At 41.8% G+C, this 15713-nt stretch overlaps 1 protein-coding gene across 1 annotated transcript; it reads right to left on the minus strand.

The window, feature by feature from the left end:
• Positions 1-1055: 1055 nt before the first annotated feature.
• On the minus strand, positions 1056-14469 carry DYM (dymeclin; the record flags this gene model as incomplete). The annotated part of the gene is made up of 5 exons (XM_010181638.1): positions 1056-1150; positions 2585-2698; positions 6138-6263; positions 11531-11709; positions 14287-14469. Coding segments are annotated over 5 exons (697 nt in total), but the record flags the coding sequence as incomplete, so codon positions are not given.
• Between the last annotated feature and the right edge of the window lie 1244 nt (positions 14470-15713).

Here is a 15713-nt window from a genome sequence, read left to right on the forward strand (position 1 = left end):
GTAGCGTGTCTCACACCACGCTAGGATCTGTGATTTCAGAGGCCAACATCTGCAAATCCTTGGAGCACTCAGACTCCACGTCTGTGACTTGAAAAATGAAGAGAACAGGTATTTAGTACCGTGTCTGTGATATGTAACAGGAAAAGAGCTTCAATTCAGATCCTCAACACTCACTGTCACTGACAAGGGTATGAAAACAGGGCGAGTATCAAGCAGGGAAAGGCAAGGGCACAAGGCATTAATCCTGGTTACTTGTCCATACTTTTACAACCAACCATTTCCAAAAGAGAAGGAACTCGGAGAGAATTAAACCCTAAAGAGTAGTGCTTTAAGCACCAGACTTCTCTCTTGTTAACCAAGTGCTTTATGAAGGGTACAGGCATGCAATTATCATGTACTTATTTCTGGCCCGCTATCTGTACTTGAGGTCTGCAGCACAAACTAGGAAGGACCAACTTCAACATCTACTTCTTTCAAGTTACGGCCCTGTTTAAGAACCAGATCAGATATTCTATTTTTACTATAGAGGCTAATAAATTTTATCAGTTGAAAAGCATGAGTGTAGGTTTTATTGCCTATATTTGGAGAGCCCCATCAAAAAACTATCACTGTGTTACTTCTGATTTAACAAATAGTCCTTTCACCAAGGAAGAAGTAAAGCAAGTTGAAAACCCAGTCTGAACGGTACTTGAGAACCACCACTCAGAGCATTTTTACAATAACGCGATACATGACTAAAAAAAAAGCAAAATTCACACAAATCCCTGAAAACCTTCCGGTTTGAAAGCAGCTACTGAGCTGCTCTGTTAAGAGAACCAAAAGTCAGAAGTTTCTCAGACAGAGAAACTAATACTTTTTTGCACATTCAGAACAGATTCAAGTATAAAGCAATTAAGATTTATGCTGGGATTATTTAGTAATATCAGTTGTCAATTCAGCCATTCATATTTAGTTCATCAGTACCTATTAAAGTACATAAAATTCAAGTTCCTCTACTACCGAGTTTCAGCAAAGATGAGTTTCAAGAAGCCGTGTTGCTGATGTTTTATATTTACCTGATGATCCTCTGAGCAGCATACTGATGAAGTGAGCGGAACTGCGCTGACATGTTTGCTAAGGCTGCCAGACAATTTGTATGAAGGTATTTGTCCTGTCAGAAAGAAGAAAAAAATACATCAAACTGTGTTTGTGATACACACCAACACCTACAGCAAGAGTCATCCTATAGACTGAGTAATATATGCTGCTTTAAAGGGCACGATCAAAAGCATATAGCAGAAATGCATATATGTGTGTGTGTAAATATATATATATATATATTCATATATGCGTTTGTATATGTATGTGTATATGTATATGTGTATATTTATATATGTGTATGTGTATGTATACATATACGTGTATGTACATGTACATGTGTATGTATACATATATATCCCACACCTATAACAATACGATAATTCACAGTTCCGGTCCCCTTGAAACCATCTGACCAGTTAAGCATCTAAATGATGGCACTATCGAAGTCAAGGGTTTTCACAGTACCAAACCTGTGCACTTATGGAATCCAATACGGATTTATTTTTCCTATTCAAGTCTAAAATGTGCGTTTACACCTGAACAGATTTCAAATTGTCATGGTTTAGGGCTGGGCTGGTTCAAACTGCGACACAAATCCTACGACTATGTACCAAGGCTGTTCTCGTTTCTTCTAATTCTTTTGATCAAACAAGTGAAATTCTTACATTTCCCAATTTAAAATATATTTAAGGGGTTTTTTTTGCTACCTTTAATATAAAATCTTCTGTGCCTTTAACTGTTAAAGTTGTTAAAGATGCTGGAGGGAGTGGAGTGGAGCATCTCCTGCTGAGGAGCGGCTGAGGGAGCTGGGGCTCTTGAGCTTGGAGCAGAGGAGCCTGAGGGGTGCCCTCATTCCTGGGTCTCCATTTGGAAAGGGCAGTGTCAGGAGGAAGGAGCCAGGCTCTGCTCTGGGCTGGCCAAGGCCAGCACAAGGGGCAATGGTCTCAAGCTGGAGCACAGGAGGTTCAAGCTGAAGATGAGGCCAAAGTTTGTGAGTGTGAGGGTTCTGGAGCATGGCCCAGGCTGCCCAGAGAGGTTGTGGAGTGTCCTTGTGTGGAGACCCCCAAAGCCCTGGCCGTGTTCCTGTGTGACTGCTCTGGTGATCCTGCTCTGGCAGGGGTTGCACTGGGGGAGCTTTTCAGGGCACTTCCAACTCCTGACATCCTGGGATTCTGTTGAAAATACTCAAAAGTGTATGATAACACGCCTACGTGTCTGAGAAAAGGAATAGAATCAAATGCTTTAAAAATACCCCAAACCAATACGAGCCTGATATGAGGCTGTGATGTTGAAGTAGTTTTGCTTTGCTAGAACTCAAAAGATTTTATGGCCCAGTGACACTGTCCTGCTTCATAAAAACACTAACCATAAATAGGGCTGAAATTCCCACTTCTGAGTAATTTAAGAGGCAGACAACCTATTTAACCTGTTTGAAAGTGAAGTCATGCTGTTGAAATTTGAAATCCACACGATGTCTGTGAGTGCTACACGCAGTAACTCTTACCCTTGTCCGTGTCATGTTGTACTGGATGGTTCTTATCACAACCAGGATCAGAAGACTCCCCAGTGAGATCTCTGTTAAGACGCGCTCAGCATACCACGTGATATTTTTCAATATCTGAAAATAAAAGAACAAAATTCCTTCAGCACCTAGGTCTGAATAAAAACACAGAAAGTTGTCGGGACTTTCACGTTCCTTAAGATGGTAAATTAAACGTGACAAAATCTACAGCGCAGCCAGCCAACTTCTCCTAATGGTTGTCAGGTTACGTTCCTGTTCCCATACGCTTGCACTGAGGGACATGGTTTAGTGGTGGACTTGGCAGCGCTGGGTCACCGGCTGGACTCGATGATCTTGAAGCTCTTTTCCAACCTAAATGATCCTATCCTCATTGGATCCTTCAACCAAGCAGCAACAGGAGCATCACCGAGAGCCCATTCCCATCCCACAGGAGCTGGGAGCAGCACAACCACAAGCTCCAGCTCGTCCCTACACATCCCAGGGTCCCTGGGCAGGGGAGGATGCAAAGAGCCCAGTTGGCACTGGGAGCAGCAAAAATGGGAATATTCCATCACCACAGACACGTAGGTGCTGTGCTGATGGAGGCAGACTGCTCCTCTTTCCCCAGAGATTTATAACTTGGTCAAATTTAGGCAGATTATCAGCAGCAGAGCTCTGGCACAAGGACCACCTGCCAAATTTCACATTCCTAATGCAGAACATGAAGTTACCAGAGCTTGTTAAGGAACAGGTGACAGTTGTAACCACAGACAAGACGTGTCCGTGCCCCAGTCTCACTCCAGAAATGGCCAACGGTTCTCCTCAAATCCTTAAAAACACCAATCCTGGAAAATGGCATTCACTGAGACAACTATGCCTTGGAACAGTCCACTACTCTTAAAAAAATAAATAGAATTCAAAGTTGAAAGTTACACATCATTCCCTCTCACCCATACTGAAGAAAGCAACCGCAGCAGGTAGGCAATGAAATGCCTATTTAAAAAATACATAAAAACCAACAACAGCAACCACCACCATCCCTCACCTGGCTTTGGGTTTCAGAAACATCGAACTATCTTGCACTTCAAAATCACCCACCTGAAATCAGTGCCACAATTTGAACACTCTCATTGGTCTGCTGGTAATATTAAAAAGGGAAAACTTAAGAATAAAAAGCTCAGCTCTGGGGTGGCCTTGCAAGTCTTATTTTTTTAAAAAAAATTATCATTAAGAAGTTTTAATTATTTATTCTTTTAAGCACCAGGCTCCTCGACACCTACAACTCAGGGTGCAAGAACCACAGATGCAACTCTGATCTATATACACCAGGCACTAAGATTCTCAGTTTTCAATATCTTTGCCTGGGAAATATTTCTTAGCACAGTAACAGTAAAACACAATAAAACTGTGATTTACAATCTATTGCTATCTACTGCAGCATCAAGTACTACAGTAGCATTAAAAGTTACTGCAGCATAAAGTACTATATGGTGTTATTTTGACATCTGATGCCATTTTATTTAGTTTCATAAATCAGTGAAGGAAAATCACCAATACTTGGCCCATTCAGGGAATTCTTTCATTTTATTACTGTTATTATTCTTAGTGAAAGAGATTGAGCTCGACATGGCTATAGGGACCTAACTGCATTAACACCCTCTCAGCCCATAGGAGAGGTAGACTTAACATTTCAGAAATAAGAATAATTTCTCACTTATCCCCCACCATGGCATCAGTAGGATCCCATTACCCAAACACCCATTCCCAGCAGTTCAGAAGAGAAGATGTGATGCTCACATTTGTATTTTGATACCCACATCCCTCTGCAAAATTCAGAAATGCCATAGATCAAGTAGATCAGGAAGGTAACTCCATTTAAGTATAACAGAAAGAGGTTTTTCTATAAGACAAGGAATCCTTTCTATAAGGAATACTTAAGAGTTGGTATCACAGCCATCAACTCTCATCTATACTATAGCTTATATATATCATAAATAGCGTGATTATGTTAGATATAATAACTTAAAAGTGATTTTTGGAGTGCACAGTTGAGGGTTGATCTCTTCTTTCTCCTTCACTGCACCAATCCATCCATGTGACGCCAATTTTAAGAGCATGGAGCAAGAAAAAGCCTTCAAAAGTCAGTGAGAAAAGCACTGCAAGGGTGGAAAAGCATTTTGCTTTGCCTCCAAGTTTGCTCTCTCCTTTGACGTGAAAATATGCCTCATCCACCAAAGACTGGAGAAAAGAGTAAGAGAATGAAAAGTAAGGAACAAAGGAGCACGGGAGGAAGAACTAAGTTAAAGTCTGAAGTGAAATCAAACATTAAGCTGAGAAGCTGACAGAAGCAGCAAAGGCAGGACTGAGAAAATCAGGGTAGAAGGAACGAGGTGGGATTTGGTTTCTATTTTATTGAGATAGTAAACAAACACTCACATTGCACAGGAAACACAAGGGTATTGGCAGGGTTAGCTGCAAGGGCAAGACTAAACTGGAGGAGAAAACCTGATTTATGTTTTCATTCCACAGCTGGATCCTCGTTAACAGGTTTAGGGAAATCTTCCAGTTTTACTTACCCAGTAAGGAATTTATTGGAAGATCATGCACAAAGTCTTTAAAATGAGTGAAGAGCAATGAAGGAAGAGACTGAGGTAGGAGTGAAACCTTGTCTTGCTGTTGTCTAACCCTCAAGAAAGCTCAGTTTACGAGAGAAGTTAAATGATTTAATGATATTGAACCCAAAAAACCCACATCACACATGTACATATACGGTGTGTATGTGTAGGTTCGTGGCAGAAGAAAGCATCAGGAAAATGTTGTTTCAGTTACCTGCATGGTTCCTATAGGTGCTCCTCCCAAATTTCACATAAGCCCGAAACAGAGTTTCCAAGTCCCAGTCAAAAAAACCAATAAAATCCATGCAGATATATCTTCTACCTTATCACAGCTTTAGAAGCTAGGAAGCGGGTACCAAATTATTCAAGGTATTCTCCGGCACGGATGTCCAAGGCCCATCAAAACAAGTCAAAATTTGGAACATATTATATGGACAACATAAAATAGATACCAATCTAGCAGAAAACACAGGAAAATAAATGCCAAGTAAGGAAGTAACATTCAGTCTGGAAAATAAATCTCCACCTAAAAGCTCCTCTCAGCCACATCAAACTGGTTAAAGCAGAGTTTTTCAAGAGATATAAAAAAGGTTTTCTGTTTTTCTCTCGTCTGGTTCCTACAGTTTCATGGCAAGCACTCAGCATCTTTGAGGCAGCCTGCCTGGCTACTGCTGTCCTTACTTGCAACAGGAAACACCCAAAAAAAGACCGAAAAAGAGGAATATGCAGCATCTCCCCTACAAGAGGGACCGCATTCGTTCACTCGGGAAATTACTCTTAACTTTGGGTTAAGGTTAATATATATAGGCCATCAAATTTGGACAAACACATACAGACTCTGCTGAGGAAACAGATACAAAGATGCATCTCTATAACAATAAATACTTAAACGATTTTAAGAGCTGAAGGATTTTTTTTTTTTTACCAAAACAGTAACTCACCACTTCGTGAATGGATCGGTTGAAGCCATCGTCCTCCGTAAGGATCAGCAAAATGATAAGAGCCATGTAGACGTGGTGTGAATTCCTCTCCTCGACGTGATAGAGGATTTCAAGAATTGGCAAAACCTTTAGAGAAGGGGGAAAAAAAAGTTTAGTCTTTCAAATACCTCAGACAATAAACAGAGGAGCCCCTAAACCTCCCTGCCCTTCACAAAATCACAGCAATCCCTTCCTCTTGAAATAACCACCCCTAAACAGTGACGTCGCGCGCTCAAACACCTTCCATCTGTTTTATTCTGTCTCCTCAAGAGAGTCTAAACCAATTCTTTCCTGTGGTCAGACATGGAATTTCAATTCTTAATAAATGAGATTTCCAGCCACGCCAGTTACCATAGCTCTGGAAGCTTTAGTTCCCCTCTAGATCATGGGAAAATAAAATCGTTAAATGAGATTTTCACCAGTCCAAGCAGGAAAACAACCATTTCAAACCATTTCTGCTAGCACAAGCCTGGTCTGAAAGGACTTTCCTCATCAAATACAGGCGTATTGGAGCGTATTTGGAGACCCGACACTCAAATCCCATTTTGGTGTGTGGAGATAATGCCAGAAAATAACCAGTTTGAGTTGGATTAAGAGTAGAAAAGTCCTGTTTTTCCAATTCTAGATAATTCACAGCCAAAAAGAACTGACATTGGAAGGGTTCAGCCCAAGGTCTTGTAATATTTCCACCAGGATGAATTTTAAGGTTTCAGCCAAAGTCTTGCACTAATAATGAAAACGAGATTTCACTGTAACAGCAGGCATACCTGAATGCTAGTCTAAAGTTAATCCAGATGCAAATGTTGTCTCTCTACCAACTGAAAATGAGCTTTCCACTGGCTCTATACAACGCGGCTTCCCCGGGCTGCAAAAACAGGCCTAAATCACAAAACATCCTGGAAAAGGCAACTGGAGAAAACTCTCGGTTCCCAGATAGCCGATGAGATGCCGAGTTCGTTCCAAGAAGCTTCTGGACACCTAAAGACGTGGTGTTTTTCAAAACAGGCCAACTGCAGCAGGATGAATCATCTGAAACCTACTCTGGTGAGCAGCCAGGACACCGAGTGCTTCGCAAGCCTCTGAAGTTACCAGAACGTTCCCTTCCAGTCAACCGGGCCCAAAGCACTTGGAACGTATTAAAAACACACGACAGTTTCTATTAAAACCAATGAGATTCACCTCAATGCTGCAGGCCACAAAACCTTTTGACAGATGCTTTGGCCAGTCAAGACAATACCACATCAAAAGCAGAGGGAAAAAATAATATTTAGACATTGAAAACATCCTTCTTTTTCCATTTCAAAGGATCCTTCGCGAAACTCTCTCTCCCATTGAAACTGGAGTTGATGTCTTCGTGTGTTGTGAATTTAGTTCTTGAGAGCAAAGACCAGGTTTTCCCTAAAATTTCTACTTCGGGTAGAGCAAATCAAATCAGTCCTCTTGCTTGGGTGAGGGAAAAGGGAGACAACCACCACTGCATTAACCCACTGTTCAAACCGTTTCCATCCCAAATATTTATATTTTATTTAGCTTTTAGTTAGTTTAGTTTAAGTTAGGTTAGCTTTTACATAACCTCAAAGTAATTTCCAAGTCCAAGCTTTGTGATAAGCTGTGTACAGCGGGAATCAACATAAAATCTACCTAAGAATTAACTGCATTTACAACCTGACTTGGCAAGGAGAACTTAGCAAGGGCCAATGGTCCCAAGCTGGAGCACAGGAGGTTCAAGCTGAAGATGAGGCCAAAGTTTGTGAGTGTGAGGGTTCTGGAGCATGGCCCAGGCTGCCCAGAGAGGTTGTGGAGTGTCCTTGTGTGGAGACCCCCAAAGCCCTGGCCGTGTTCCTGTGGGACTGCTCTGGTGATCCTGCTCTGGCAGGGGTTGCACTGGGGGAGCTTTCCAGGGCCCTTCCAACTCCTGACATCCTGGGATGCTGTGAACAACAACAAAAGCCTTTCTGAAGGCAACCAGTGGAACAGCTTCTGAGCTTTTACGACAGCTCCTAAACACCTGTGTATTTCTTTTTATATTGCTGGCTCTTTTATTAATAGTCATTAAACTATCATTATCAGACTACTACTAACACTTCTCCACATCCCCATTAAAAAGTTACACTTAATCCCCAAAACAAGGGGCGGGTAAAAACAGAGACTGAAAATTGCAGGTGCTAAATCCAGTCCAAAGTCAGCAACAGTTTCCCTGCCAAAGAGATTTGAAATCACTTGTATTTAGTATACAACAAAATACAAGACTGCAGAGCCACAGGAGCAACCTGTTTAAGTCCAATTTATACCACAGGAAAAAATACTGCGGTATCATCAGTCAACACATCACCGTATACATCACTTCAGTCCAGTCATGTTGGGCAGCAACAAAATCTCAACTCACAGCCACAGCAAACCCATTCAAGAGAAACAGCTTTTTTTCTTACAAGTGGGTATCCGAATGGTATTTTCACCTGTAACACGGATATTAACTGCTTTCTCAAACAGAAAAGGCTCAACATTGTCCCATCCACAGACCACGACACTACGCTAATGAAAAAGTCTGGTAATTGATCTGTCTCACCAGTTCCTGGAGGATCCTTGCAGGTACTTCCAATGCGACAGCTGAATTCCAGATGTGAACATCCCAAACAGCATCAGATGTTTAACCCAGTTGTTTTATAAACTTACAAAAAGTGATATGCTGTAAGTTATTTGAGACTGAAACATCCTACTCATCCTACCGAGCAGATTGGTATTGTGAGGGCAAAAAAGATGCACTGCCTTACTAATGATGAAGTATGATAAAGCACAACAGAAAATAAAGGTATTTATATATAATTGACAGAGGTAGAAGCAAGCTGAGGCGCTACCTATTACAACAGCTCACAAAAACACACCGCACCGATTTCCAAATCAAACTAACGTTACAAAAGAGCAATGCCACATTTCAAAAACCCCTATGAAATGGCACAGAACACCTGTTGGTGATGCTGCCCGGGCACCAAAACCGGGAAGTGTAGTGAAACAGGGACAACCTGCAAAATCCCTACAACTTTAAGATGAGCACTGAGCGGACGGCTGATCTGATCTCTCACATAGCAGAGCCCCAGCCCTTTGTCCGAAGGTCACCGGCTGATGCCATATTCCTCCACAAAGCCATTCATCCTCAAAGATACCCATCGAGAGCATCTCTTTGCCTCTGAATTTATTACCTGAACTCACTTCCATATTTCTAAGCTGTGGGATTCAACTGCCAGGCTTTACTTTTTACCCCACCTCTTTGCAAGCTTCCCCCTTGTGAAGGCACATCCGCATCCCAACGCTCCTCGAGCTCTTTTCTGACCTGAGTTCACTTTCTAAGACCCTCACCACTTTGTTAAAGCATAAAAACAGGTTTCTCTACTCTTTATTTTTCAACAGCCTGTAAATACTGTAGGAAGCATGGCAGTACCCCACCAGAACAGCACGCAGCGTGTTAGTGTTACCATATAGGGATGGAAATAACCAGCTCTGTTACTCCTGCTCCTTGTCTCCTTTACAAGACCAGCAGTAAATTAGGCTTTTTCACTGCATGGTTTTAAGTGGGAGATCGCGGTTTCTTTGTCCAATAACCCTCCCACCCCAAAATCCTTTTTGTGTCTGGGTTACAAAGCAATTAAAACCGCTCTCCTCACTTGGCCGCTGCTTATCCCTACCTATCAACGCACTAAAAACAGGAGGACTGGACAAAGACATCAGCAACGTGTCAGCAGCGATCATAAAAAGCAATATTACACATGAAGAGTAAAATAAGAGCAGATAGCTTCAAATTTTGGTATCAGAAAAAGATAACTCGAACACGCTGTTGACTTTTCAGTGCTGCTTTCCTCAATTTTCTCAGCTTTTCCCACTAAGTGTTGAATGCTGCTGATTATTTCTGGGATTTTCTGATTTATTCTCTTTTTGGAGGGGGAGTAGGTGATAATCTATGACAATATCCCACACTGCGGAGCATCTGAGCACCCGCATCAGGAGTTGTTTTGACAAACGCACCTCGTGCTTTTTCTGCAAGTTTTACAAAATATCAGACGTCGTAATTTTAAAACAACACATACACCTAACTTTCATTTCTCTAAAGTAAATTAATATGGCTAGCAGCTGTGAAATAGGTCATATCACACATTAACGGCCCACAAAATTAAATATGACCATTTGCACGCAGAATTCATGCAAAACGACTCAGCCCTGCAGCAGACTGCACAGGAGTTCAGTCTTCAATAAATTCAGTGCGGACCATCTCACCCAAATCTGCCAACAGTGGTGTCTATCAACTCTGATTTTAGCAATATCTCTGCTAGAACTTGGACCAAGACCAAACTCCATCCATATCTGCCATCAAACCAGCAAGGGATCTCGTTATCTGGCAGGGTTTCAAATATTAAAATGGAAAGGGTTTCTCTATTCCATTACTGATTCCCCTAGACAGCCATTATCTGATTAAAGGAATGCTTTTATAATAAGTAAGATTTGTTAAATGTGGTCTGTGATACTACTAAACATGGTGGGGAGCGTAAGATAATTTATAATGTACAAAATGCGTACCAGGTGTCTGCTGACCACAATCCTATTTAAAGCAGCTGAAAAGTCACCGCAGTTGCATTTCTATAAAACCTGTCAGCTGCTCCTTGAGGAGTTTCAGCCTCAGGTGTACCCTGTCAGACGTTTGGCGTTATTAATCAAGTTACAGCTCGTTTTGTTAACTATTAGCCTTATATGCCCACAGTAAGCTTGTGTAACTTTTTGGCCTGAACACCTAAAAAAAAAAGAAAAATAAAATAATGAATTGTAGGATATGTGCTATCAGCTTCTTGACACCATGACCAGAAGCCAGCAGGTTTGAGCTGGATCACACAGCGGCACTGAGAAAAAGGGAGTCAAAGACAGCCTGGTAGCCTTATCAGTCCTATCTTTTACTGCAGCAACCTGTTTAGCATCAAGTTCCTGAGATAGCACAGTAAAAATGAGTAAGTGAACACAGTAAAAATGAGTGAGTCAGAACTGGTGGATAAGCGAGCCAGCACCTACTGTCCCCTATGGCAGAACAGGGGACGCTGGCAGCTGGTAACACCCAAGCTTTTAAGACCTTGTGATGAGTACAATTGCAGAACCATTTGGTTGGAAAAGACCTTTGAGAACATCGAGTCCAAGCACAACTTGTCCACCACTGAACCACGTCCCTCAGCACCTCATCTCCCTGCATTTTAAGCCCCTCCAAGGATGGTGACTCCACCACTGCCCTGGGCAGCCCCCTCCAGTGCTTGACAACCTTTGCAGTGAAGACATTTGTCCTAATATTTGTGCTAGTTTCAGGCAGGCAGAGCAATACTTACAAGGTTTTCGATGTCCGTTCGTGCCAACACGTAGGTCCGTACGTTGCCATTCTGATGCAGGAGCATGTATAACAGAAGAGTGGCCTGATCCGACTTCTGCTGCTCACACAGAGCCGTGTACAGGCTGTTAAAATTAATCTGGAAAGCGTGTGGATTTGACGATGAAAATGCACTGCTATCTGAAATAAAGAAATAAAAAACCACAGGCTTTAATAAGTACATTTACCATCCAGCTATTTGTTCACGGCATAAAAATCTGGGGGAAATATTTCATACAGACACCACAGTAAGCAGGAAGCAAGAAAAGCCCCGAAAACCTTTGTGAGTGCAAGGTTTCCTCCTAGTGCAGAGCAGGTACATTTCTCAGCTCTCAAAAAGCTCCACAAAAATCTGTGTATTTTCCTCTCCAGCTCTGTTCAAAAACTTCCAACCAAAACATGCATCTTCTGGGAGGACACATGAAGGAGGACGAGTCTGCTCTTTGGGGCTGATTTATTTCAGCATCCTGGTGACTGAATACAAAGGTTTCATTTTCTAAGCTATGCATATGGAAAAATTACAGCAACTTCGGGGCAAGAGGATATTCAGTTTGGATGTTCAAAGTATACTAAGGTCTGGACTTAAACATCTCCATATTACTATAAATATGGCCAAAGTGGAAGAATTTAACTAAAATCCTTTCGTTCCCACAATAACAAGCCACAGGTTTATGAACTGTTTATAATTTATTAAAAACACAGTAATTTAGGAAAGCTCTACTGTATAAAATAGCGGACAATACCACTACTAGTCCTGCACGGTGATCTGTGGACAGAAGGGGTTTTAAAGAGAGGAAGAAAAGACTCAGAGGAATAAAGGGGGGGCGAAAAGCAAATTTCAAAATGTGCCAAGCCATTTTATAGCCAATTGTACTATGATATCCAGCATGCCAGGCTCCTTTTTCCTCAAAACCTGAAGAATTTCTCAGGTATGATAGACCGCATCACCATGGAAAAGGGTGAGGACAGCGTGCCCACAGCAATTGTGAGCCAGCACAAACGTGGCTCTAAATAAATGAGTAGTCCTGTGGTTTCTTACCAAACCTTTCCTCTCTTTTGGGGAAACCTCTGTACTGCTGGGGACCGATCACACAAACACTTCCTACACCCACAGGAATTAAAAAAAATACATTCTAAACAGTATTAAAGAAACTAACTTATCAGCAACAGCAGTATATCCTGTATTATCCCACAGAACGCCAAACAGCAGAAAAATGAAACTACTCTAGGCCATGTAGGATAAAGAAAACTATCCTGAATTTGATTAGTTCTGTCCAATTAAATTATATAAATTGCTTCAACAAAAGAGCCAGTCACATACTATGGATCATTATAAGTGTAACCAGCCTTTCTATTTCGTACCATTCTCCTCTTACCAGCCCCTCAGAACATGCACAGGAACCGAATTTAAGCTCAGTTATATGAATATCACCAGTGGAAATAAGTTTATGGGAAACACAAAGTCATTTTATAAAGCAGACATCTAGAGAAAATAGGGCTTTTCATGCCACTTCTGACACAGAATAGCTTCTTTTAAAATTTTATGATACATGCATAACAGTTTACAATGAAACACATTGCTAGTTATTGATGACATTAAACAAAGTCAACCAAAATCAAGCATTCGTTAAGTTTGGTAGTGTAAAAAAAACCCCCAAAACTGTATTAAGAATTTGATCTCTGCCAGTAAACAGCATCCAGTGAATCAAAGGGGCACACCTGCAGTTACCCAAAACATGGACTGGAACCAGCCCTCTCTGAAACCAGGCAAGCACTGAAACGAGTTGGAAACTTTCCACATACACAAGTCTGTCCTGGTTTGAGCTAAACAGAACTAATTTTCTATTTAGTGATTTTACCTTTTTTTCATGGAAGTGTTTACGCTAACAGTTTATCCTTGCATTTCCAACACAAGAATAGAGTTACCAAATCAACCTCGGTAGCAATTCAACTGCTTCTCTCAGCAATAAGGCACAGAGCTCCGGCTAAAGAGAACTTCCCCAAGTGCTATATGACGTCTTAGGGGACTCCTGCAGACTTCTGGATAAGATGCTGAGGGGTTGGAGCACCTCCCTTATGAGGACTGACTGAGAGAGAGTTGGGACTGTTCAGCCTGGAGAAGAGAAGGCTCTGGGGGAACCTTACAGGGACCTTCCAGGACCTGAAGGGGCTACAGGAAAGATGGGGAGGGACTTTGTACAAGGGCATGGAGTGATAGCACAAGGGGTGATGACTTCAAACTGGAAGAGGGGAAATTTAGAGTGGATATTAGGAAGAAATCCTTCCCTATGAGGGTGGTGAGGCCCTGGCCCAGGTTGCCCAGAGAAGCTGTGGGTGCCCCCTCCCTGGCAGTGCCCAAGGCCAGGTCGGACGGGGCTTGGAGCAGCCCGGGCTGGTGGGAGGTTGGGCTGGTGGAGGTGTCCCTGCCCATGGGGGTTGGACTGGTAGGGTTTGAGATCCCTACCAACCCAAACCATTCTCTGATTCTCTAAGTGACCTCCTTATAGGTCAGTTTTATTTCTATTTTATGAAATTATGAAGCTTTCTAAAATTTCTGAAGCGTAAAGTACCCCTGTTCCTCTGCACTCTCCATTACGTTCCAGCAGCCGAGGAGCTCCACCTCAAAACTCCCAGAAGAAAACACATTATTATTGCTCTTTCACAGGTCGGCTGGAGGGAAAACAAGTGTTGGAAAGAAAATCAAGGAGGGATACAAACCTTGCGTGTTCTTGAAGGACATGATGGCTTGTCTGTAGGGATTGGGCGTATCCGGAGCATCGGTGAGGTTGGCCAGCACCAGGAGAAGCAGCAGACTCTGGTTGGCGAGCGGGGAGCACTGCTCCAGCTGCGGCGTTGGTTTGCTCCCCACTCCACCGAGCGTGAAGACCGTCCACAGGCCAGCTACGAGAGAAAGGGCAAAAAATGTGATGTGTGACCACGTTCTAATGAGCAAACCTGCTTTAGAGGAAAATACAGCGTCTGACACGCAGGTAGACAGAAGAAGGGTAAAAAAACTCAGCCCTGCACACCAAGATGATGGGTCTGGTTATCTGACTTCTCAAATGAAAATTCCAGTGGGCACGGAGAGGTAGGAATGGAAAGAATACTGGAAATTGAGGAAAATTAAATAATAGGAATATATGAAAAGGGAACTAGGAAAGGTGAAACAGAAGCCTGTGCTCAAAGGGGAGAACTTTAAAGGCAGAGCAGATACCAGTTGAAGCATTAATGCAGCAATCCTGATAATGGTGGCATTTTAGGAGAGGAAAAGGAGCTTGTGCATTGACTTTTTAATAAAACCAGCTCGGTCCATCATGCAACATTTTCCTCATATATTCCATTTTTAATGAACTCAGCACATTTTAGACAAAACTCAGTGAGAAAAACTAATACTGCTTAAACTAAACCCTCCAGATGGAGAGTGCTGCAGAGATCATCATCATTGCTCATTGCTGTGGGTAGAAAACGTAACAGCAAAGAATAAACTTCTTGGGAAACAAAAAGACAGGACCAACAGCAATTCAGATTTAAATTTTAAGGTGTTATTAAACTCAGGCTCCTATTTTTCCATTCCTACAGAAGATGAAACAACCTGAAAAAGCACTCCAGGTGGAAGTGCTTACACTGCTCTGAAATCCCTTATTAAGAGACTGCATTTCAGATGTAAAGGTCTGGAATTACAAACTGTTGACAGTAATTTAAATAATTTAAATAATAATATAAACAAGTTAAAAATCCAGTTAAAAAGAAATAAAAGTTTGAAGTCAGAAATCACTGTTGTTAATGCCAAAAAAAAAAAAACCCAGAATGATTGATTCCTCTTGGGTAAGCAAATTTTTGCTGTTTCACAACTGCCTCGAAATTATCCCCAGGTGAAAAGAACCGGCACCTCCCCGTCACACTGGATTGTATTTGTCCCCAGATGCCTGCTCAACACTTAATTTTTTGGAGTGCGTCTTGAAATTTTATGGCAGAGACTGAGCATTTCGTCAAATTACTCATTTAATTATTCATTCTTGAACTATGCAGCACCAAAATAAGAAACCAATTTAATTCTTATTTCCTTCTTTTATAAACGCCTAAATTAAAAATTAATCCTAACGGACTTTCTTAAAGAAGACAGAAAAACAAAGAAAGTTGAGTTT

Source organism: Mesitornis unicolor, unplaced genomic scaffold (assembly GCF_000695765.1).
Source record: "Mesitornis unicolor isolate BGI_N332 unplaced genomic scaffold, ASM69576v1 scaffold26333, whole genome shotgun sequence".
In the NCBI taxonomy this organism is placed as follows: Eukaryota; Metazoa; Chordata; class Aves; order Mesitornithiformes; family Mesitornithidae; genus Mesitornis; species Mesitornis unicolor.